Here is a 21,130-nt window from a genome sequence, read left to right on the forward strand (position 1 = left end):
TAGGTGCAGTGATACAGTATCTTTGCTTCGCTTCGCTTCTGGAATCTGGCCGGTCGGTGCCAGCAACCTGTTTTCCTCCAGATACCTGCCTTTAAAGAGGAGCCTTCGGTGATGTGTATATCTCCGGTAGGTAAAGCTAACCTCTAAGGACTACATACATTCGGATCTGTCGGTAGAGCCTATATACCGCTACCTACACATACCTATTCCCAATCATGTGCAGTCATATCGAATGTTCCAGTCGGCGTGAGACCTTTTGTGTTCTCCAGCGTCTTGCAATCTACAGCCACATTGTTTACGTGGTCTCAATACTCACTCGCGCTGCTCAATATGGCTACAGATGCTCGCAGTAAACAGTCATCAGCTGGGCATTCACTGATATTTCCTGCAGCGGAAACCTTGGTGGCAACCATCTGCCGCATTCACTGCACCTCAGCACAGGTACATTGGTTCAGAAACTCACATCACAACAGCTGCAGGATGGAATTGGACACGTTGTAGTGAAGGGCACTGGGAGTTTCTGGGAGCCTTTTCCAACATTATAAAAGACTCCTCCCTGCCCCTTCTTCATGGTCCTTTTCTTCTCTTCTCATCATCATCACACACACTCTTGATTCAGACAACCAGCTTGCCTACCCACTCTTCTTGCAATCATTACTGCAGAACAACAGCTCAACAGCTCATCTCGAACATCGTTCATCAAAGCCTGATCAACAAATTCAGCGCAGCCTCTACGCAAGCCTACCTACCTCAAGTTGTCTCAAGACTTTTTTTTTTGTGATCAACAATCATCATGTTGAACTACAATCAGAACGACAACATCAACAAGGTCGAAACTGACCGCAACAACAACAACATCAAGAAGCTCGAGAACGAGCGCGACATCAACACGATGAGAGCCGAAACCACCATGATGAGAGCCGAAACCATGGCCTCGCTCAAGCAGCAGATGCGCAAAAACATCAACGATCCGCACGAAGTTGCTGCCATTGTCAAGTTCATTCGCGAAAAGAACCGCCTCTACAACGATCAGCAGGTGTACGCCCTTCGGTTCTGGTACGAACAGCTGCACATTCTCTACCGCGAAGCGCCACGTGCCAGCCTGCTTTCAGCTGAAGAAATCGTCGACATCCTTATCGACAAGATGACGAAGCCCGAGTTCGAGATCTTTAACGAAAGATTGCTTCTGATCCGCAACCATTACCCTGAGAAGGTCAGATGGCACAAGAAGATGGAGGAGGGGTTGGGTGGTGGATATGGTTTGAAGGTGCAGGTTTGGGGAGCTGCATATCCGGGGGGAGAGAAGTTTTTGTCGGTGGAATGGCTCGAGTTGACGGAGGAGGAGAAGGGATTTCAGTGGTGGTGGTAAAGGATGAAGAGCAGGGCTGTTGGGTTGTGTGTGTTGAATTGTAGGAGCTTAACTCGGAGGGGGTTTGAACCTGATGATGGGTGCTCTTCAACATACAGGAGGAATGCAGGAGGAAGTTATCGAAGGGATTGTCATGATGGAGAGAAGGATTTGCTGGTAGCGATTTGGATTGGCTATGATGAAAGAAGAGTATGACTCGGAGGGGGTTTGAACCTGACGGGTGCTTTTTGACGAACTGAGTTACGACAGGCTTGGAGGGGATCAGGAGGAAAACAACAGCATTTCAGGCATGGGTTTGATGATTGGATATCAGGCGTTAGGGACTTTAAAGGACTTTCAGCGAGGGAAATGAGATGCATCTGGGACGGAATGGTGTTTTTTCAGATGGGATATCCTACAAGCGTTGTTTGCAAGACATCGAGCGAAGCATCATTTACACTGGCGTTAACGGAAATCAATTTTGCTCTTTGCCCTCAACATGAACTTGATTCTTGCTCTGCTTCAATGTGAAAATCAAATGCCGAACATGAAACGGAACATAGAAGAATGATACCGTAGACAACCAATTTTACCCGTGTTGTACCTTGCATTCATCAGTTCGGTAATTGTATCAAGATGAACTGGTCTTATTCCTTCCAACAGGTAGTGTGCCTTACTATGCGTCCAACTAAAACTGTGAACTTGAAGAAGAATCTCTCACTTCACTTCTGCTCGCTTATGTAATGTCATCAATGTACTACTGCCCGTTTAACTTAACACATCTGAACCAAAATGTCGGATTGCCCTTTCCCTCAGACTTCGCATTTCCAGCGGCACCCCAAATTCGAAGGGAAGCAGCAAGTCTACCCAGTCCACCTGTCATCAACGGTAGTGCCAGCCATCCATCGCATGTCAACCAGACCAAGTCCCAAGCAATAGCTTCTGACGCGGTATCTACCCCTAGCTTCATGTCCACATTCCCCAACAATCACGACGAAATTGCCTTAACACTTAATAGTGGCCCTCCCCAAAGAAGAAGGTTTGAGGCATGTGAACAAATTAAATCATATACTGGTAAGGAAGAGAGTCCAGGACAGGCATGTGGTTCCAGCTCTGTGATCTCAAGTACTTCGAAAACTTGCCCAGGGTTAGATGTAGCCCAAAAAAAAAAAAAAAAAAAAAAAAAAAAAAGAAAGAAAGAAAGAAAAAGAAAAAAAAAAGGGATGGGCCACGAGTTCATCACTGTCCTTTTGTAAGCTCAGGCCCAACTCTTCCTTCACTCTGACAGTTGAACCTACCAGGTAACGTGCACTCGAATACCTTTAGTTAGCTGTACTGTGTGTTGTTACCAACCTTGCCTATGTCTAGCCGGCGCCGAAATGACAAGCACGAACATTGTAGAGCAACAGCTTCACGGTAGCTTCCAGATCCTCTGACTTAGGTAAAGACAAATAATGGAGGTACATCTACTTAGGTACAAGTCATTTTCATTGAGATAGATATACTAAAAATGACTTTGTTCGTCGTTGTTCGTTGTGGCAAGCTCATTAGGTTGTAAGGAAACCGAGTTCTTGTCGAGTGATGAGCACACAAATCCAGCAAGGTGCGTTTGTGGACATGGACCTTGACGATACTACCTGTACCAAGACTCTTTCAGTCCTGAGCCGACCCAGAGGACAGGTAGATGACTTGCTACGAGCACAACTGGATACATTCCTGGAAAGTGCCTTGACGACCTTCCCTACTACTTAAGATTACTACACGGACAACACTTAAACAAATGGCTTGGCTGTACATCAACCAGACTGCTGATTTCCTTGAGGTCATATGCCTCGGCCTTGAGCCTTGGTCGCCCAAGAATTCTGTCGACCTACGGTGATTCGTGCTGTAAATCTGAAATGGGAGTCGGCTCGGGCCGAAGAAGGAGTTCTGGTCGGTGTCTGATAATGTTAGTTCCGTCACTAACTACCACTGGGAGTTCCCGACGTCACATGGAGTAACGGTACTGCATCTGCTAGTAATTATGAACACGATCAGCATCACAATGCATTCTTTCTTGATTAAGGCATCCATCTCGTCGATATCAGATCTCCATGTACTGTGTAAATGGAAAATAAAAAAAAAGAGAGATCGCCTGGGAATCGTACACGATTGCGCAGGAGAGGAAAAGTGAACGCCCCGTTAGATTGCACAATCGTTCCAACCTTGCTCGCCTCCAGCCATCTGCGGATCACGAGCCAGCCGTTGTTTCCGGGCTGAAGGTCTGCTGGCCAAAACGTGAAGAAGTGTCCGGTTTCGGTAGAGGTAGGTATGTACGGGCAAGTAGCGATAAGCAGCGAGATGAAGCAAGCAATGCCTGCAATAAAAATGATCAGGTGATGTGTCCTGCCTCTACTCAGGTCTTTGCTCTACCTTGGGTCTTTGCCCTCCGTGGTGAGTTTCCCAGTTGATGACACGGTGGTTTTATGTCTGTGTTGGTGCTGGTGCTGGTTTGCATTTTGGGTGATGATGAAAAGAAGTTGAAACCCTCGATGACTAAGTAGGGCGAGGCATTACGTGCTTCCTCCTACCTTGCGTTTGCCTTGCCAGGCGACGCAGCTGCTTCATGTGGGCTGTAATGCGCATTACCAGTAAAGTGCACAGAGGGAGGAACGATGACGAATGGAGTTGCAGTGTGTGATGTTGTTGGAGGGAAACAAAATGGGAAAAAATTTGCAGATTCAAGGCACCTACATACACTGAAACAATGCATTGAGTGGTTCCTGCGTTTGATATGCCCGAATAAATATTAGATATGAAGTTGATGTCCGTTGGTGCCATTGATCACACGAAACCCTCGAGTGACCGTCGGACTGTTACCAGTTGCCTCGGAGCAACCCAACAACTTTCGTGGTGATGCCTTTCATATCATTCAAATTGGTTTTATCTCACCACCAACTTGAAACTTTTTTTTTTTTTTTTTTTTTTTTTTTCCCTGATGGTCACAGACTAGATTGCCTACATCCCGAGTAGTAAAATTTTCTCTTGGTCCTTGCACTGTATTTTCCAGATGAATCCTTAGATATGCGGCCTATTCCCAGATTTTGCAAGTGACCTTGACGCAGAGGATGATGATGCCTTCCAGTAGCCCAAAGAAGCAACCGTCAGGTAGGTAATTTTGGTCTGCACTATCGCAATGGTGAGCTTTGCATTTGTCATGAGATTCGGATCCCCGTAGGACCATTGCGTGCCGCCGAAGTTGATCCTCGGAATTCTTTGCCTTGATACTTGCGTACGTGGCTTCCAAGCGAAAGTGATGCTTCATGTCTGTGGTCGGCCACACCGGTAAAGGAGTACGTACGGACATCAAAAATTTTTCCCATGCAGACGTCTCTCTCGTCGACTGTTACAAAGGCCATCTGGTGATCTGTCCCTCATCATATGTCTGGATGGAAGCGTGTTGAGCCATGTGCACCTCAATATCGCCATCTGGAAGCATGAAATCATATTCATCATGCCCGACCCCGACCTCCGTGCCTTGTTGAAGTGTGGGATTGCTTCCTCCGGACATCCATATAAAAATAAAATAAAAACCCGACAATGCAATGCAATGAGCACCTCAACCGGGTGTCCGCTGTAATTATGGCCTGTTGAGTCCTAAGGTGCTCGCCCAACTTTTCGATATAAATCTCCCCTCAGTCCTTCTTGCTGGTCATCACTTCCAACCACCACTCCCATCATCAATTCGTTCTTCCACCAGAGAAACTCCAGCCGAAACCATCCAACTCGAATCAAAACTACAAGGCAAGAGTACCGTTCTCGTGATCCGAGCCAGAAATAGCAGCGGCGACATACCTCCATCAACACCTCGTGAGTAAAACGCATACTTCAAAATTCCCACCACTCCATGACATCGGACTCTGACCCATGTTCCATACCATAGCAAGCAACGAAGTACCTCAAGGTGCTCGTCTACTGCCAATATAAGTCACGGTCAACCTCGACGCCCCAACGATGTCGGACAATTCGAACACCCACAGCCTTCCGCTGTATGCACTCGGAAGTTATGGGAGTTCCAGAGCCAGTCACCAGACGCCATTGCAGAGGGGGTTTATCTCGGTACGGCTTCATAGGCCGTATCGTGATACCAGAATCTTCAGAATTCCGAGACCTGAGAGCTTTGAAGAGCTTCAAGTAATGGCGTGCGAAAAATGTGGGGTTCTTGCCCGACCCCGTGAGTTGGTATTTTATGTAAAGCACCGTACTCAACTGGGGTCGGGCCAATATGGATCTTTGAATTGGGTCCGGCTTGAGGCATGGAATTGGGGGCGGTTCCGAGATTCTCTGAGCAATTCCGCGACTACCCCTACGCTCAAGATTATCTGGCAGCCCAGCCAGGCAACTTTGCGCGATCTGCGTGACACTGCTGGGTATTCTGACGACGGCGAGGACGAAAGCTCGGACTTCGATTCATACACATGAGGGGGCGAGGGTCTAGGAAATCTCTGCTGGGTGGTATTTCGAGTCGACGTCATGTAACTACCACACATAAACACGACTATCTGGGGTAGGCTTCTGAGCCCAAACACGATTGACACTTCTCTTGATACACAATGGAAAAAAGGAACACATGGCTGTTGAATAGTGGACCCCCGCCTGTACTTTCATTAATTAGTTTTACAACCGAACACGCCACGATCTAGGTTACCATCTAGAGCCTTGATTGTCGCTCCTCGTCGGGGTTCTTGACCTCGATTAATAATTTACCTGTGTTTCGGACATTCCGCAGTCAGTGAAAAGGACATCCATATAGGTAACCAGAGCCTGAAGAGAGAAAGTGGCACTTACCGATGTTACCACCCTTATAAAGCTGAACCATGCCTTCATCCGCGACTCTGACGCCTCCCTTGAGGATGGTCTCCTTTCTCTTCAGCTTACCTTCAGCCAGCCACTGGGCGAGCTGACCGAGAGCGGTTGGGTACTCATCTTTGTAGTCGAAGACGATGAATCCTTCCATTCTGATTCTCATGGTGATGACGTTGTTGATGTTCTGGAACTTGTTAGTAGAGCACTCTATGGCGCTTATCGTTCCGAGAAAATGAAAGCCACCCACCTTTGGCCCTTGCTTGTGCTCGGCATTGTACTGACTGATACCACCGCACATGACGAACCGAGCGCCTCTGTTGGCCCGAGCCAGCGCCATATTAAGTTGCTCGCCGCCGACTGTTTTGATCATGTCGTGTTAGCCGTATTCACACATCGTCCCTATCGTGCCCATCTCGTCAAATCCATCCATTCCATGGCCATGTCCTCCACTCCCACCCAAATGGACCAACCCCTTTTCCCCACAAACACCAGACACTCCCGCATCACTCCAAGTGGAAAACTCACCATTGTCAAAATAAACATCGACAAAGTCCGGCGTCGCCTCCCTGAACTTCCTCCGAAACTCTGGATCTTTGTAATTAAGCGCCACATCCGCACCTCCCTCCTCCACCAACCATCTACACTTCTCATCACTGCCCGCCGTGCCCACCACCCTCTTGGCGCCCTGAATCCTCGCAATCTGCACCGCCACCGACCCCGTCGCCCCGGCCGCCGCGCTCACCACCACCGTATCCCCCCGTTTCACATTCCCAATCTTCATCATGCCGAAATACGCCGTCAGCCCCGTCATGCCCAGCACACCCAAGAGATCCGTCGTTTTTCCACCGGGCGGCAAAAACGCCGGCTTCTCAATATGCCTATCACTGAGAATCCCAATCTCGCGGATCCCGTTCATGGCCGTGACGATGTCCCCCGCCGCGGCCTTGGGACTGCGAGAGGCCAAGACGCGGCAGATGCAAAAGGCGCGCATCACTTCGCCGATTTGCACGGGGGGCACGTAGGAGCGTACGTCGTCGAGCCAGCCGCGCATGGCGGGGTCTAGCGAGATGTACAGAGTCTCGAGGAGGAGGTCGCCTTCGTTGAGGTCGGAAGGGACGGGGGCCGGGACGGCGCTCACGCGGAAAGTGTGGCTGGGGATGATGGGGCCCGTGGGGCGGTGGACAAGCTCCAGTTGGAGGGAGTGGGATTTGTAGCCGTGGGTGTGGTGGAACATTTTGGCGGTTTTTGGTGTGTCTGTTCCTGTTTGGTGAAGGAAATGAAAGGAGGTGTTGTATTGAAAGGGAAAAAGAGGTGAGGTTGAGATAAAGTTACCTAGGTAGGTATATCTCAGGTGGCTGGTAAACGGCGTTTACTAGGTACCTTAGGTATGTTTGGTGATTGGCGTATGGGAAGATGTCCAGTAATTGTTCAGCTTGGATCGGTTTCCCTAATTCCCTTTTGTTTCACAGAGGGCCTCGCTTAACTTGCCAAATACGGGCGCTGAAGGACAAGGGGTTCTGGAATTCCACTCGAATAAACCTTTTCTCTGTTGGATGTGAGATGAAGATATTATCGAGGATGGGTTGCGGAGTTCTAGGAAGACAATCCCCCAGATTTAGGTGTTGTCAGAATTGGGCCGAGGTTGAATTATGTGGAGGAGGTGAGGTTGTAACAGGGCAGCAGCGACAGGGACAAGGAGAACATCATCAGCTGTCCCGTCTTCGCGCACCCAGCGGTTCGCCCGTTCGTGCTAGTGTAGTGGCCCGCTAGGCCTCTTACGGGGCCCCACTCATTCTGCCGGACCACCCACGGGGAAGCTCCAGCTGCCGGGCCAAAGCCTGGACCGAGGCCCCCGGCAACAATTTCCATTTTCGGATGACAACCCCGGCGACCGTGACGTCGTCCGGATCATGATCCGAATGGTACATACAATTATTGCAGAAACATCAAGCCGATAACAACGTAAACATTGTGCTGCAGTTGTCTGAGTCTAAATCTATCTCTACGAAGCAGGCAAATGTCTGAGAGCTACCTACTTTTACGGGCCTACCTTGATAACCCCGAGTCGGTTTTCGACTTTTCTGATACTCATCTGGCACTTATTCATTCCTTCAACTCAAGGAACCTGTTCATTATTTGTGTACATGTACCTACGTCACAACATATGCAAGGGTACCTCGTGGATGCAGGTATCTTCCAGTATCAGTCCTTCATTTTTTCCTCATCTCGACACAAACAGTTCAACCATTCCTCCGACACTCCCGTATACCCCCTCTCCTCCAACCAAGCCACTAAGCCCGTACCAGGGCAGCTCCAACTACTACTGTTAGACCGCGCCGCAGTCAGAGCCAGCAAGAAACCGACTCCCACCAGATGGCCACTGTTGTACCCAAAGCCCCCGTCCAACAACAATCCTTTCAAACTCAGTACTGTCGACAGCTGACTACCTCTACTTGACGTCTCCATGTCTACAAACCCCTCCGCTACTTCCACCAGGGGCATCTTTGTTTCCTATCCTTTCCTTGTTTTTCAAGAACCAGTCCAAGGAAGAAAACAGTCCTGAACTGTACTTGGCCGGTACAAGCTCTCCTGCCGCCTCGGTTGTAGGTTGGTTCATTGTACTATATGTAGCCCCAGCAGCAGTTGAAGTAGAAGGGGTGCCATCTGTGTTGCTATTATCCTGAGTTGTGACCATACGCCTCTCCATCATAATGGCTTTGATCTCTTCTTGAGCAGTCTAATCTTGGTCCGGTGCGAGATGGATGCTCATGTCGGGTTTGGCTGGTATAGGGGACTTGGGCTGGGTCGTGGCACCAGCTCCGGTCGAAGTCGAGATGGATGGAGTGACGGTCGTCTCGGTCTTGATACTAGGCCCGGCGGAAGTCGAGGGTGAAGCAACTGCATCCATAATGGCAATCTCCTGAGTGGTAGTGTCATGCCTATCCACTGCCCATAACTCGTCTTGACCACCAGTTGGTTGCTCTTTGTCGTCAACGCTGGGGTCGACTGAAATTTCCCGCTCTATGTCGGCATCATGTACCCACACAGTGTCCTCGTACAACCAGATAAAGCGATCCAGGTGTCTGCGACTGACCGCCGGGCAAACGCGCAGCTCTCTGCGACTTCTGCGTTGATCGCGGGATCGACGACTGTTACGATGCCAGCCATGTACGTGCGTTGGAGCATCCATATAGTCAATGGCTAGAGGGGATTTCTGGAGAGAACTGAATCAGCTACTGTCCCTTGCCAATGGTGTACAAAGATGTAGATATGTGCTGTAGGGAGTCTTTACCTGTCGGCTGTGACGATGGAGAAGAAATGAACACTCGTCAATGTATTGACGTAAAAAGTGCCCGGTAGATGCGTGTAGAGATACCGTTGAAGGTGTTGAAGACTCTTGGGGTACGCAAGGTGTCCGGTTGCAGATGTGTGTTCGCTATCTAGATAACCATGGATGTATATGATAGCAGTAGAAAAAAAGAAAGCAAAAATGGTGCGAGAGGGCAACGGAGAACGATGTCCATTATACCACGAGAGACAATGATCCCTTCACTGGGTTAGCTGTCAAGCCTGCAACCCCGGATACGTGGAGAATCAAACCTTGATCCACCTTCGAGGGAATGAGTGTCCCTTCGAGGGGGTATATGCTTCCATGGTCATTGCTTTCTTCCCATCCAAAGAAGGTTGCGGTTCTGAGATATGTTGTTGAGGTCAGCATCCGTCTTTAAGACCGCGCATAGCTCCGCATTTTCATTGCCGGCGTCGATCCTGCCAGCGTACCTCGCGTCTATTTATACATGTTAGATAAGAAGACCTGGAAGCATTCGCCAATGATGTGGTAATTAAGCTGATGGGATTGTCCACGCTCTTGATTCTGCTGATAAGGAACTGGTGTTGTGCGGACCATAGATGTGCGAGTCCCCTTTTCGTTGGCTCTGAACATCTTGTAGTGGCGATCCAGCGTCCAGCTTTATATCGGCATCTCAAGGTATAGAAGACCTTCAACCACTAGATATGCTGTTCCCTAGTTCATGTCTCATTATCAGTGTCAGCGACCTGCTTCTCTTGGCCGGAGAGAGCACGAGCTGGGCGAAGGTGGCTTCCTAATAAGTTTTGGAAACCTCTGAAGGAAATAGTTAGAAGCTCCATCATTGCCTCATTCTAGAAAATATCAATAATGAAGTTGATCAAGATCCACGTCTTTTCAATCCAGGGGCCGTAGTCTGGTACCACTTGTCACTTCAAATAGTGGCAAAGCTGGCAAGTATTTTTGCGTGCAACACTTGTGCACACAAATATTTTGTAACGGAAAGTTGTTGGCGGTAAGCTTTAGTACTGAGAGACAGCCCAACGCAGCTACTCAGTTCATCGGAATCCAAGCTCCTGTTGTTCTCCACGAAAGTCCTCTCGATCGAGCTTTGATTCTCCTCCAGCTTCTGCTTCGGGCGTAACAGGCCGAATTCTGCGACTTCAGCGATAAAACAGCGATGAGATTCTGCTGCTTGTTTCCCATACAAAAAGGCGGAGTCTGTGGCCTCCAGGGCCTTTCGGTAGCCCTTCTTCCCGTGCGTTGAAGTCCTCTACAGAAGCTTCGTGGGCTCCCACTTATCTTGCAATGAAAAGAGCGCGAGGGCAGCTTAAGACAGGGAGTTCTCTCTATTGTCAGCCCGAGTACGCAGCGACTTTCTCGTCCCGGTCATGATAAAGCCATGTATATACCTATTCGGTATTCTGAGAGCATCACTTGTGCACACATGAGGAATCGAACTAAGAAGCTAGGTTTGTAGTAGGCTGTAGGAACAAAAACGCATTTAGCAAATAAGTAGACATATCAGGAACAGGACATGAGAAGATCAACCTCACCAACAATTGAAGGAGTGTATCTCAAAAATTGAAGAAGAGTATACTGTCACGCTTGAAATAGTTGAGTGTTACCATAACATCGCCAGCACCTAGAAACACCGACCCATAATATAGTCTCTGACGATCCTTGCGGAGAAGCGGCGTGGATATGGACTCATACTTAGCAACTCTAATCAACAACATGCGATTCCAAGACCAGGGAGTTAACGATTGAGATCGGGCCACGAGGACTTAGTAACCCTTGCAGAGGATAATGAACGCCATCCAGATGTTTTCGTGGGAAGCAGCTCGAACAGAAAGCGGTCCGATTGATTTCGAGCTAAGGTGTAGGTATGTGGTGGTAATCAAGTGCGCATGAAGTGCGCATTTATATAGTCGTTGTAGAGTTTAACAGGAAGAGGTAGCGGGGGCGACAGATGGTGCAAGGCAGGACTATTGATGAAGTCAGTCATATGGATAGGGGGGGAAGGACACTTACAAATATTCGTGATGTTACCACTTGCTCACGGCACATATGTTTGCTGTGACTACTGCCAATGTTGGTCGTAATCCTCCCGCTTGCGATGGGAGTCATGGCTGACGCAATGAGCGTTGATTGATGGTGTTGATGGTACCAAGCTGATATTCTTCATTGCTCAAGTAATTCCAGTCGCTTGTTGCCAAGACTGATGCCTCTGGTTTGGTTGGGGTTGCAGGCCAGAGGTGGTTGAGCAATCGGGGAAGCGCAAAGTCTGCGGTGACCATAGTGATGGAGAGGAGGAGAGAAGTATGGGAGGAAACCAGGGCTCACAACGTTTTCCCATCATCCAGTGACTGCTTTCTCCAGACCATTCAATGAATCCAGAGTTCGGAACTGCCAAAATTGCATCTGGGTTCCGGGTAGCCTAGAGATAGATGGTGACGGGTCTCTCAAGCCCGTGCTCGCCGGCTTTGTTGCAAGTCCTGTGAGAGCAGAACGAGCTGGACATTAGCTGGCCTTGAGCTGACCGACTCAAAAGGAAGCACAAAGTGACACGTCCACTTACAAGCACACTAATTTCGACATATCGTTCTGCCAGGTCGCTTTTCTTAGTCGCTACACGCACGGCTCCTGGTGCCGGACTTTGTGACTATTCCCAGCAGCGGCCCATTCGCGAGGTCATCGACATCAGCAGCGACGACGAGGACATGAAGCGGATTCTTAGCAACACTGCTTATCGCTTACAAAGGCGATGGAATTCCCGTCGTCAGATCCAGAAGCCACTACCTGTCCACCAGCGCCGATCTACCCTCCTCCTGTCACTAAATAAGAGGGTGGGCTTTTGTCGCTGTCGCTGGGATTTGGAGGGCTTGGGATGACCAAGCCCTTGATAGTGCGTTCTTGTTCCGTTGGATGGGAAGACAAGAACAAACAGAAATAAGAGTGGAAAGAAAAAGGACAACAGCGCTGCCAGCAAGAGCATAGGGCAACGGCAATGACGCAATTCATGACACTGAAGACGACTTTTTCGAGCCCTTCGACAACCTCGAGTGCGATATTGATGATCAGCAGCAGCAGAGCGGTTTCACATATCAAACCAAAGATATCTCAAATGGCCCTTGTCCTTGCCACAGCCGTCACAGTTTCGACCCTTCTCTCCGTGACACCAACGACACGCCAAGATACTGGTTCGTCCGATGTCTGAAGTCCCACGTTTGAGTAGCATCGAGACACTAGTCCCTGTCCATTCCCGAAAGCCTCGCACGAGGAAGATGACGAGGTCAAGGTCGAAACGTGTTGAGCATTACGGACAAGCTTGACATGTCAGTTGCCCCACAACGTCTTGCTTGAGGTGATAACAAGCTTTGGGCGCTCGCACTTGGTACATGTCAACCTGACAGCATTGTCATCACCACGGCTTTTATCCAGCAACTTGCCGATACAGCGTCATTGAGGAAGCATACGAACAACAGCAGCAGCCGGTGTTTTCCTCTTAGAATCACAAAACTCGACAAAGCATTGGGTCTAGGGGGTGAAGGAGGTGAAGAGAACATAACAGTCAGAAAAAGCTCTTGGCCGCTTCGTCCGACCTTCAACCCGGACTCGAGGTGATGCCTCCAACTTCGTATGTGCGTGCGTGTCAAATGCCAGCTCGACACATGGCATCCAGCATCTTCAGCAGCTCAGCTTCGCTTGTTCGGGAAAAGGCAAAAGGTCTTCTGACTAGAGTGTACAGCAGTGCACTGTACTGGTGGCCAGGTACCTTTGTAGCGTATAGTGATATGCAGGAACCACCAAAGATCGACAGTTATCCTCGAATGCCGTTATGTAACAGAAACACCCCGACATCGCGGTCTTTCAAGCCTTTCATGGTCTGGATGTTTCGGTTTCGGCATTCCTCCAGGGGAACAGCAATGGTCTCGGGTATTCCGTTGAGCGTTCACATCGGGCCGTCCGTTCGCTGGGTCGGTTCTTTGTCGGGGAGTTCTTTGCCTTCGTCATCGCCATCGCGAAGGAACCGAACGCATTGTCCATGCAGTCCTGTCTCTGTCAAAGCTGAGCATGGACAGCATGGCATGGTCGAAGCTTCTAAGGAAAGGAGCAGGAGACGGCGATCAAAGCTTAACTTGCCAAGTATGCACCGGGGATGTCTCCTGGGCTTCTAGACCCTTTGGATCCTCACCGACGTGGTGATGGGTTCAGCTCGGTTCGGTTCGGGTTTGTTGCCCTGTTCATCGATCAATGTCATGACTGAACAGTCGGTGGTGGGCTCTATTTTGAGAACGGGAGACCAAATGAGCTGGGACAGAATAGTCGAGTCGGTCAAGCTCTTTTCGCCTAACTAACGGCGTACCCGAAGCCCGGCTTCTCGCGGGTCAAGTAAGCGTGATGCGTCTTTGGTGTTGGCGTGGTTTTGGGAGTCCGTCGGTCGAGGACAATGTGGATTGTGGGTGGCGGGGGGATCACTGGACTTGACTGGGTCTCGACAAGACATAATATCCACACTGAACCAAGTATGCAATAATTATATAAGAATTGGATGGATATGTACAAGTTGCAGGTGCGCCCCTTGCGTTGGTTGTGTGTTTCGGCGTGAAGCTAAAGTCGCTCTTGCTGTGTACACTACAGCGATGCATGGTCCTGCTGCAGCTGCAGTTGCCGTTGCAGTCACCATTCAGGATCCATGCCGACATTCGAGCGACGCCGGCGGAAACCAAGACCATGAAGACATCTCCGAACAACGAAGAAGGAACGTTGAGTGGTCTGGACGAATCAGAAAGCAGCGGGTGGGAAAGTGTTACTCGATATTTACTCGATTAGTACTCGATTGTTACTCGATCAAAACTCACTTTCTTCTTATCCGCCAGAAGGTTCCGCTCTTTCCCTCTACGCTAGATTTACACACAACGACGGAGTCATGCGAGCCATACAAGCCATGGTTGGGTCGGTCAGGTCACTGAATAACCTCGGGTTTGCCTCCTAAATCCGGAATCTCGTCGAGAGAGTATGTATTTTCTCACCGATACGAGCCCTGCGTCAACATTCCTGCGACACTTTGTTTTTCGCTGAGATGGAGCTGGCTGTGATGTCTGGGCATTGTCGTATTAAGCAGGGAGGCTCTACCGTTGTCGTCATGTTGATTTCCTTATCATCAGTGACGCAGTTGAAACAGAAACACTCAGATCCCGTCCTCACACTGCACTGCAATTGACACTCAGCTGCTATCAAGTGATGAATTGTCGCGATCCACTGTGGCATGGAGTGGCAGGCGGTGACTTTCTCCATCTGGACCCTGCAAAACCACTTCCTTACCATTGCCCTACTTTTTCAGTCGTTCTCATGATTGGACAATCTTCCTTTTCCAGTGGGGGGCGTGTCTGGAACCTTATCTGGTGGGGTGTGTTTGCATCGGACAGCGGCTGCTTCCGACTAACAAAACCGGGCGGCAACCGCAATGGGAAAACTGCGGACTGTTGCAGCGCGCACCAATTAACGGCCGCCGATAACTGCAAGACAAAATTCTGTCGATTGTCTCTCTCTCTCTCCTTCCACTCCTTCCATTCCATACCTATTCGCCTTCCAATTCCATGTCCCTTCCCCTTCCGATATGTTCCCTATCAGTCCGCCATCTACATACACTACAGCCTCTTGGTAAAGGAAAACCCGGCCAATTGGGTGTCCAGTGTCACGGTCTGATAGGATCATATCGATGGTATTCTCCTGTTATCTCCCTCCATCCCCTTAGATCTCAACCTGATCAGCAATCGGTACATCTCTACGGGATATAATCTGCTAGCTCCCTATGGTAGCACTTCAAGAAACATAAGGCGGGCCGATGACGGACCGGCTTTTCCATGTGCCTTTTAGATCAAGGTTGCTTGCCACCTTGAAAAACAACGCTAACAAATTATATCCCAGCAGAGGTGAATTTCTCCCAGAGCCTAGCGGCCCGGGATCTACCTCTCTGCCCTACGTGCTTTTTTCTCTTATCTCCATGTTGGCACTACGCGCGGCACCCCTGACCAAAACCAAGCGGGAGAGCGTGTGACAGCTTCATCTCAACTTTCTGGGGAAAGGAGCGCCGCTCGATGATGTAGTAGTCTTATCGTCTTTTATGTATGTGTGTGGGTGGGTATGATGGATGGAGATGGATGGATGGGGAACGATCTACCTCTACCGGTACCGCCTTGTCATCACCACCACCACCATGCTAACGGCTCGCTTGTTGATAACTGTGATTTCTGGGGAAGACGTCTCAAGATCCTTTGGGTGAGGGATGGAGGCTCAAGTGCGCCTCCATACGGACCACCCGAACGGACCCTCGGGAAGCATGGGGCAGCATATGGGGAAAAAAAAGTCTCGAAACGCTAGCTGATTCGGTGGAGCTCGCTTTTTTTCCCTCACGGCGCGGAACGGAGCCTCACGATCCTTGACCCCATACCCACACATTCACGATGCCTCGACCGATCGGTCCAGCTCGGGAGGTCAACGCAGTCCCAGTAGGGCGGTGGAGTCTCCTCGCGGCAAACGGCACTTTACAAGGGCTTTCCATCATCATGGATATTACTATCGGACCCTTTCTTTATCTCGAGAACCCGTCCCTTCTCACCTCTTCTTCTTTTTCTTCCCATCTCTTGTTCTAGGTACACCTACTATCTCGTGCCTACTAGACACTACACAATACCCCCCCTTTCTTTGTTTGAAATATAACACAAACAGCCGAATCTCTTATCAGCTTTACTCGATCTTTTATTGTTCACCGTAACGGCGTCTTACATATCGTATCCCGCCTCTTATCAACCAACATCTTACACCGGCACGGCACACCCCCTTCCACACACACACACACAGCCACAGGATAAAGTCCGAACACAGATAAGCTCCCGCATCCTGGTGATCATACGTCTTATCCCCGGATCCCGGTGAACATTTGTGTTGTGAGCTCGCGAGCTTTTAGCACAAGCCAAGCAAGAAGAGGAATACGAGAACACTCTCATTCTCCCTTTGGCTTTTGCTTCCTCTCCCTCTCTTAGAACTAGCGGCCTTGTCGGTTTTCACAGAGGGAGCGCCCTAGCCAACTTCAAACCACATCCACAACATATAACGCGCAACAATGACGGTATTAACCTTCCTCCCGGACGCGGCAGCTGACCCGCTTGTCGTACTCGTCTCCAACAGGGCCGTTCTCACTCAGCCTGACGACTCGCTCCTCCTCACACCCGCTACCATCGCCATCTCCTCCACCACCGGCAAGATCGTCTTCGTAGCCCCAACCGTCCTGTCGAAAGAAGCGTTCCCCGCGTCGAGCACATATGTGGACTACGGCAACAAGCTCATACTCCCTGGCCTTGTAGACGCCCACGTCCACCTCAACGAGCCCGGCCGTACAGAATGGGAAGGCTTCGCGACTGGCACGAGGGCGGCTGCCTCGGGCGGCGTCACTACCGTCATCGACATGCCATTGAACGCCATTCCTCCCACCACCACACTCGAAGGCTTCAAGGTAAAACTTGCTGCTGCTCAGGGTCAATGCTGGGTCGATGTTGGCTTCTATGGCGGCGTCATCCCCGGCAACGCCGATCAGCTGCTCCCCCTCGTTGAGGCCGGTGTCCGTGGCTTCAAGGGATTTCTTATTGAGTCCGGAGTCGACGAGTTCCCCGCCGTCTCCTCAAGCGACATTGCCCTCGCCATGACCACTCTCAAGGACACTCCGACGACCCTCATGTTCCACGCCGAGATGCTTCCGCCAATCACTGACTCGGTCGGCGACGGCGTCACCCGCTCCGAGCCGCCCCTGGCCCCCAAGGGCGAGCTGACCAGCTACTCCACCTTCCTCGAGTCGCGCCCGCCCGCCTTCGAGACGTACGCCATTGAGGAGATCCTCTCCATGGCCAACCTTGCGCCTCAGCTGCACCTGCACATCGTCCACCTGTCGGCGACCGAGGCGATCCCGATCCTGCGCAACGCCCGCGCCCGCGGCGTCAACATTACCGCCGAGACGTGCTTCCACTACCTCGGCCTGGCCTCGGACAACATCGAGGACGGCGACACCCGCCACAAGTGCTGCCCGCCCATCCGCGAGCAGTCCAACCAGGACAAGCTCTGGGCCGAGCTCACCGCCGGCGACGACAGCTGCATCCGCACCGTTGTGTCCGACCACAGCCCCTGCACCCCCGAGCTCAAGCTGCTGCCTGACCACCTGTCCGTCCAGCCCGAATTCGACGAGCAGAACAGCGCCCTGCTCCGTCGCCCCAGCCTCCGCTTCACCGACTCTGGCATCGACGTCACTCTCCCCGAGGACCTGGAGAAGCAGAACACCAATAAGACCGACTGCTGCGGTAACCACGAGCACGCCGCCGAGCTGTCTTATGTTCAGCAAGACGCCGCCGCCGGCCCCCAGGGCCAGGGCGACTTCTTCGCCGCCTGGGGCGGCATCTCCTCCGTCGGTCTCGGCCTGCCTATCCTCCACACCACCGCCACCAAGCGGGGCGCTCCGTTGTCGATTGTCGACGTTGTCCGGCTATGCTGTCAGGCCACGGCCAAGCAGGTTGGCTTGTCGCACCGCAAGGGCGGGCTCAAGGTCGGCATGGACGGCGACGTTTGTGTTTTCGATGAGGAGGAGGAGTGGGTGTTGCGGGCGGGCGATATGAAGTGGAAGAACAAGTGCAGTCCGTGGGAGGGACATCAGTTCAAGGGCCGCGTGAGGGAGACGTGGTTGAGGGGTACAAAGGTCTATCAGCTTGGTGGGGGCAACGGGGGTTTCGTGAGTGGGGTGCCGGTTGGTGAGGCTATTACGGAAAGGAGGGTGGTTTAAAGGATTTGGGTTAGTTGAGGGAATGGTTGATGGATGGATGACGCGAGAAGGAGGATATGAAGATTTTAGCATCGCATTCTGTTAGCATCTCTTTTTCGGGTCTGGTTTTGTATCATGTCTGTCTGCAGCATATTATCATTGTATAAGGGGTATCTGGCGGGTCATGGCTTCTTGGGGGTTTTTATTCATAGCGAGTTTCGCGGTTATACCATCAAATTCAACGAGGCGTTTTGTAAAGCGCTTCTTATCTCAGATTTCTCTTCTTTTCCTTGGTTCTGATGCGCCGTGATGGGAAAGAAAAATTGGCTGTGGCATCGATGCGATGCTTAGGCATTTGGGGTAATTATCAGTTGCTTCGAACGAAGACGACGGCAGAAGTTCGATCGAAACGCGGTCGGTGGATGCTGGCGGGGTAAAGGTTAAAGTATCATGGTCGAAACCGCTAACTTCATTGTTTGTCTTCAGCTTTAGCAAGAAGCTAATTCAGAAAAAAAAAAAGGAAAGAAGCGATTAGACCATCCCGAGAGTGATTGTCGTGATCAAAGTTCTAATTGTGCTTGCCAAGCATGCAGACATCGATCGACGACGTTTCGTTTTTTCCCCAATTTTGATACTATGTACAACTTCCACTAGACTAGTAGTAAAGCTACTTTACTTACCCGCTCAACTAAACCTTGTGATCCCCGCCAATCACTCCCTCTCTTTCGTGATGGATTACTTCGTTGACGGCGGGAGGAGAAGGAGGATGAGGGGCTCGGTATCACATGATCTGAACCTGTTGAATGCGTGGTTCTCGTCACGGTCCTGCACTACACAGTAAACTAGTGTACTTACACTTGACAGTCAACGGGGCCACCTTAAAATTGACTTCACCGAAACTATGTACAGTGTGAGGCGATCGGTTTGGAAAGTTCACTAATCTGCATGGTCTCCATCTTGTCCAACTCGACAATTGTTTCAGGATCCTTCCATCTTAATGATGATGATCAGGAAGATTTAGAAAGCGGGGGTTCTCGTTGGTTGATTTGTTTCTTGGTGTGTCTCTGGCTTCTCTCGCCGGTCAAGTGAAATTGCCCCCGGTTCAAATCTGGTAAACCGACTGCTATGATTATATGTATGGAGTTCGAGTTATGTTTCCTTGCTTTGGTCGTGTCACTGTTCAATTGATCGTTTGTGGGAGTAATCAATTCCATAGAGGGTAGTGTAGTGTGATGGTCGTCCAGATGGGCCATGATGAGCTGGCTTGACTGGCGACTGATAGCCACAAGTGGAAGACGACATCATACTACCCTTTATCTTATCAACGATCATCAAACTCAGGCATGTACCTACTGTGTAGTGTAGGTAAGCGAGAGGCCGCCGCTTGAGAAATTGTCATTCTCGTCACATCTTCCCCGGAAGATTGTTACACCCAAACTTGACCTTGTCAGCATGGTGGCATGACACAAGAGCTCCCCTCGTCGTGGGTTTTTTTTTCTTTTCCCTTTCCACAGTCGACAAGGGCACGTTGATGAAGGAATGAAAATGGATGGAATAAAAGAGAGGTCCCCAAAACGCCCGCCCAACCCCGGTCCCCGTCCAGCCCGTCTCCGCCCGCTCAGCGCTTTAAATGAGATGTGGGGGCAGCGGGTGGGAACGTGGCTTTGCACTGGGACTTTGTAACCTGTGACTGGATGATGTCTGTGACGACTCGGCGTGTCTGGGACTGCAAGGGAACAACAACAAGTGGTGCCCGCAAAGCGACGGGATTGAAGATCATTTCATCCCCCAATCGGTCACGGGGATTTTACGAAACCACCGGGAGGGAGAAGGAAATTTGGCATCTAGTTGAAATCTCGCGTTCAGAGTCATGGTGGGTTGTTGGGGACGACAGCAACTGAGTTCAAGGTAACGAGATACGGGGTCCGATGGCAAATTCTTTGTCGGCACGGGGAAATAAGAAATGGGATCTTCGGTCGAAGGCTTTTTTTTCCCCTTCCCTTTCGCCCTTGGTGCTGTTTGAGATGAGCACGTAGCCGAGGTGGGTTTTGTAGTCTCGTGTTTGTGTGTGGTTGTGTGTTCGAGACTTTCTCTGTGACAACTGAACAGCTTCAAATGTTCTGATGTTCTACGGCTTTTGCCGTGCGGCCGGGGTCGTGATGGATGGAGATGGATCGCCCTGGAGGGGGAGCATGAGAGCTGAAAACAAAGGCTTAGCCGGAGAAAGTTTCAACATCAAACCTCCCGTCGAAATCCTTATGCTAAAAAGTAATGCAAAGACAAACAAAACTCGTATGAGTTGTGCAAACTCTAAAAATATCGGAATTGCTTGTTGGAGAGTTTTTAGCTGCCACTGCCCTGTGGAGGATATCTAGCGTAGTGTAGTGTATCCCCCAGGAAGAGCGCCAAGCCATATTTCCGCTTGGCGTGTTCGGCTGTCGGCAATCATTTGTTACAAGATTTTCCATGCTGCCCGCCCTGACCTGGGCTGCCCACCATGAGTTAGAGAAGGGAAGCCCTTTCTCGCTTTTTGTTTCCATGTTCACTTCATGCCGCTCGCTCGCGGCCTTCGGTGACAGACGGTGGCTTGGAGTTTTCCTGGGATGTCTTGGCCTCGTCCCCCCCTGGGCGAAGCTGGAGGCTGTCACTGGCTGCAGGAGGCTAGCCATGCCCACATGTTGTCGTGGATCCTGCAAGTCCACTCTGGAGTGCAGCCTCACAGTGCAGAGTTGTCTCCGCCTCTAGCTGTTCCAGGTCTCGCTGGTGCTGAGTGAGGTGTGAGGTGTGTCGCCCCCCTTCGCTGTTGCAGTCACTTCAGCTG

The 21,130-nt window shown here is 50.6% G+C and overlaps 6 protein-coding genes across 6 annotated transcripts; 3 read left to right on the forward strand and 3 right to left on the reverse strand.

Moving 5' to 3' along the window:
• Positions 1 to 793: 793 nt before the first annotated feature.
• NEUTE1DRAFT_139912 (uncharacterized protein) lies at positions 794 to 1,369 on the forward strand (the record flags this gene model as incomplete). The annotated part of the gene is made up of 1 exon (XM_009855159.1): positions 794 to 1,369. One exon carries the CDS (start codon positions 794 to 796, stop codon positions 1,367 to 1,369), a length of 576 nt encoding a protein of 191 aa, XP_009853461.1.
• Positions 1,370 to 5,341: 3,972 nt separating this feature from the next.
• On the forward strand, positions 5,342 to 5,809 carry NEUTE1DRAFT_103073 (uncharacterized protein; the record flags this gene model as incomplete). The annotated part of the gene is made up of 1 exon (XM_009855160.1): positions 5,342 to 5,809. The coding sequence occupies one exon, from the start codon at positions 5,342 to 5,344 to the stop codon at positions 5,807 to 5,809; it is 468 nt and encodes a 155-aa protein (XP_009853462.1).
• Positions 5,810 to 5,830: 21 nt separating this feature from the next.
• Positions 5,831 to 7,427, reverse strand: NEUTE1DRAFT_86177 (uncharacterized protein; the record flags this gene model as incomplete). Its single annotated transcript, XM_009855161.1, has 4 exons — positions 5,831 to 6,094; positions 6,176 to 6,377; positions 6,441 to 6,550; positions 6,719 to 7,427. 4 exons carry the CDS (start codon positions 7,425 to 7,427, stop codon positions 6,039 to 6,041), a joined length of 1,077 nt encoding a protein of 358 aa, XP_009853463.1.
• A 1,503-nt stretch (positions 7,428 to 8,930) lies between these two features.
• Positions 8,931 to 10,136, reverse strand: NEUTE1DRAFT_112166 (uncharacterized protein; the record flags this gene model as incomplete). Its single annotated transcript, XM_009855162.1, has 4 exons — positions 8,931 to 9,342; positions 9,486 to 9,633; positions 9,794 to 9,885; positions 9,991 to 10,136. 4 exons carry the CDS (start codon positions 10,134 to 10,136, stop codon positions 8,931 to 8,933), a joined length of 798 nt encoding a protein of 265 aa, XP_009853464.1.
• A 1,988-nt stretch (positions 10,137 to 12,124) lies between these two features.
• On the reverse strand, positions 12,125 to 12,498 carry NEUTE1DRAFT_103075 (uncharacterized protein; the record flags this gene model as incomplete). Its single annotated transcript, XM_009855163.1, has 2 exons — positions 12,125 to 12,255; positions 12,339 to 12,498. The coding sequence occupies 2 exons, from the start codon at positions 12,496 to 12,498 to the stop codon at positions 12,125 to 12,127; spliced, it is 291 nt and encodes a 96-aa protein (XP_009853465.1).
• Positions 12,499 to 16,629: 4,131 nt separating this feature from the next.
• On the forward strand, positions 16,630 to 18,583 carry NEUTE1DRAFT_67498 (allantoinase; the record flags this gene model as incomplete). Its single annotated transcript, XM_009855164.1, has 1 exon — positions 16,630 to 18,583. The coding sequence occupies one exon, from the start codon at positions 16,630 to 16,632 to the stop codon at positions 18,328 to 18,330; it is 1,701 nt and encodes a 566-aa protein (XP_009853466.1).
• Between the last annotated feature and the right edge of the window lie 2,547 nt (positions 18,584 to 21,130).

Source organism: Neurospora tetrasperma (assembly GCF_000213175.1).
Source record: "Neurospora tetrasperma FGSC 2508 unplaced genomic scaffold NEUTE1scaffold_5, whole genome shotgun sequence".
Taxonomy (NCBI): domain Eukaryota; kingdom Fungi; phylum Ascomycota; class Sordariomycetes; order Sordariales; family Sordariaceae; genus Neurospora; species Neurospora tetrasperma.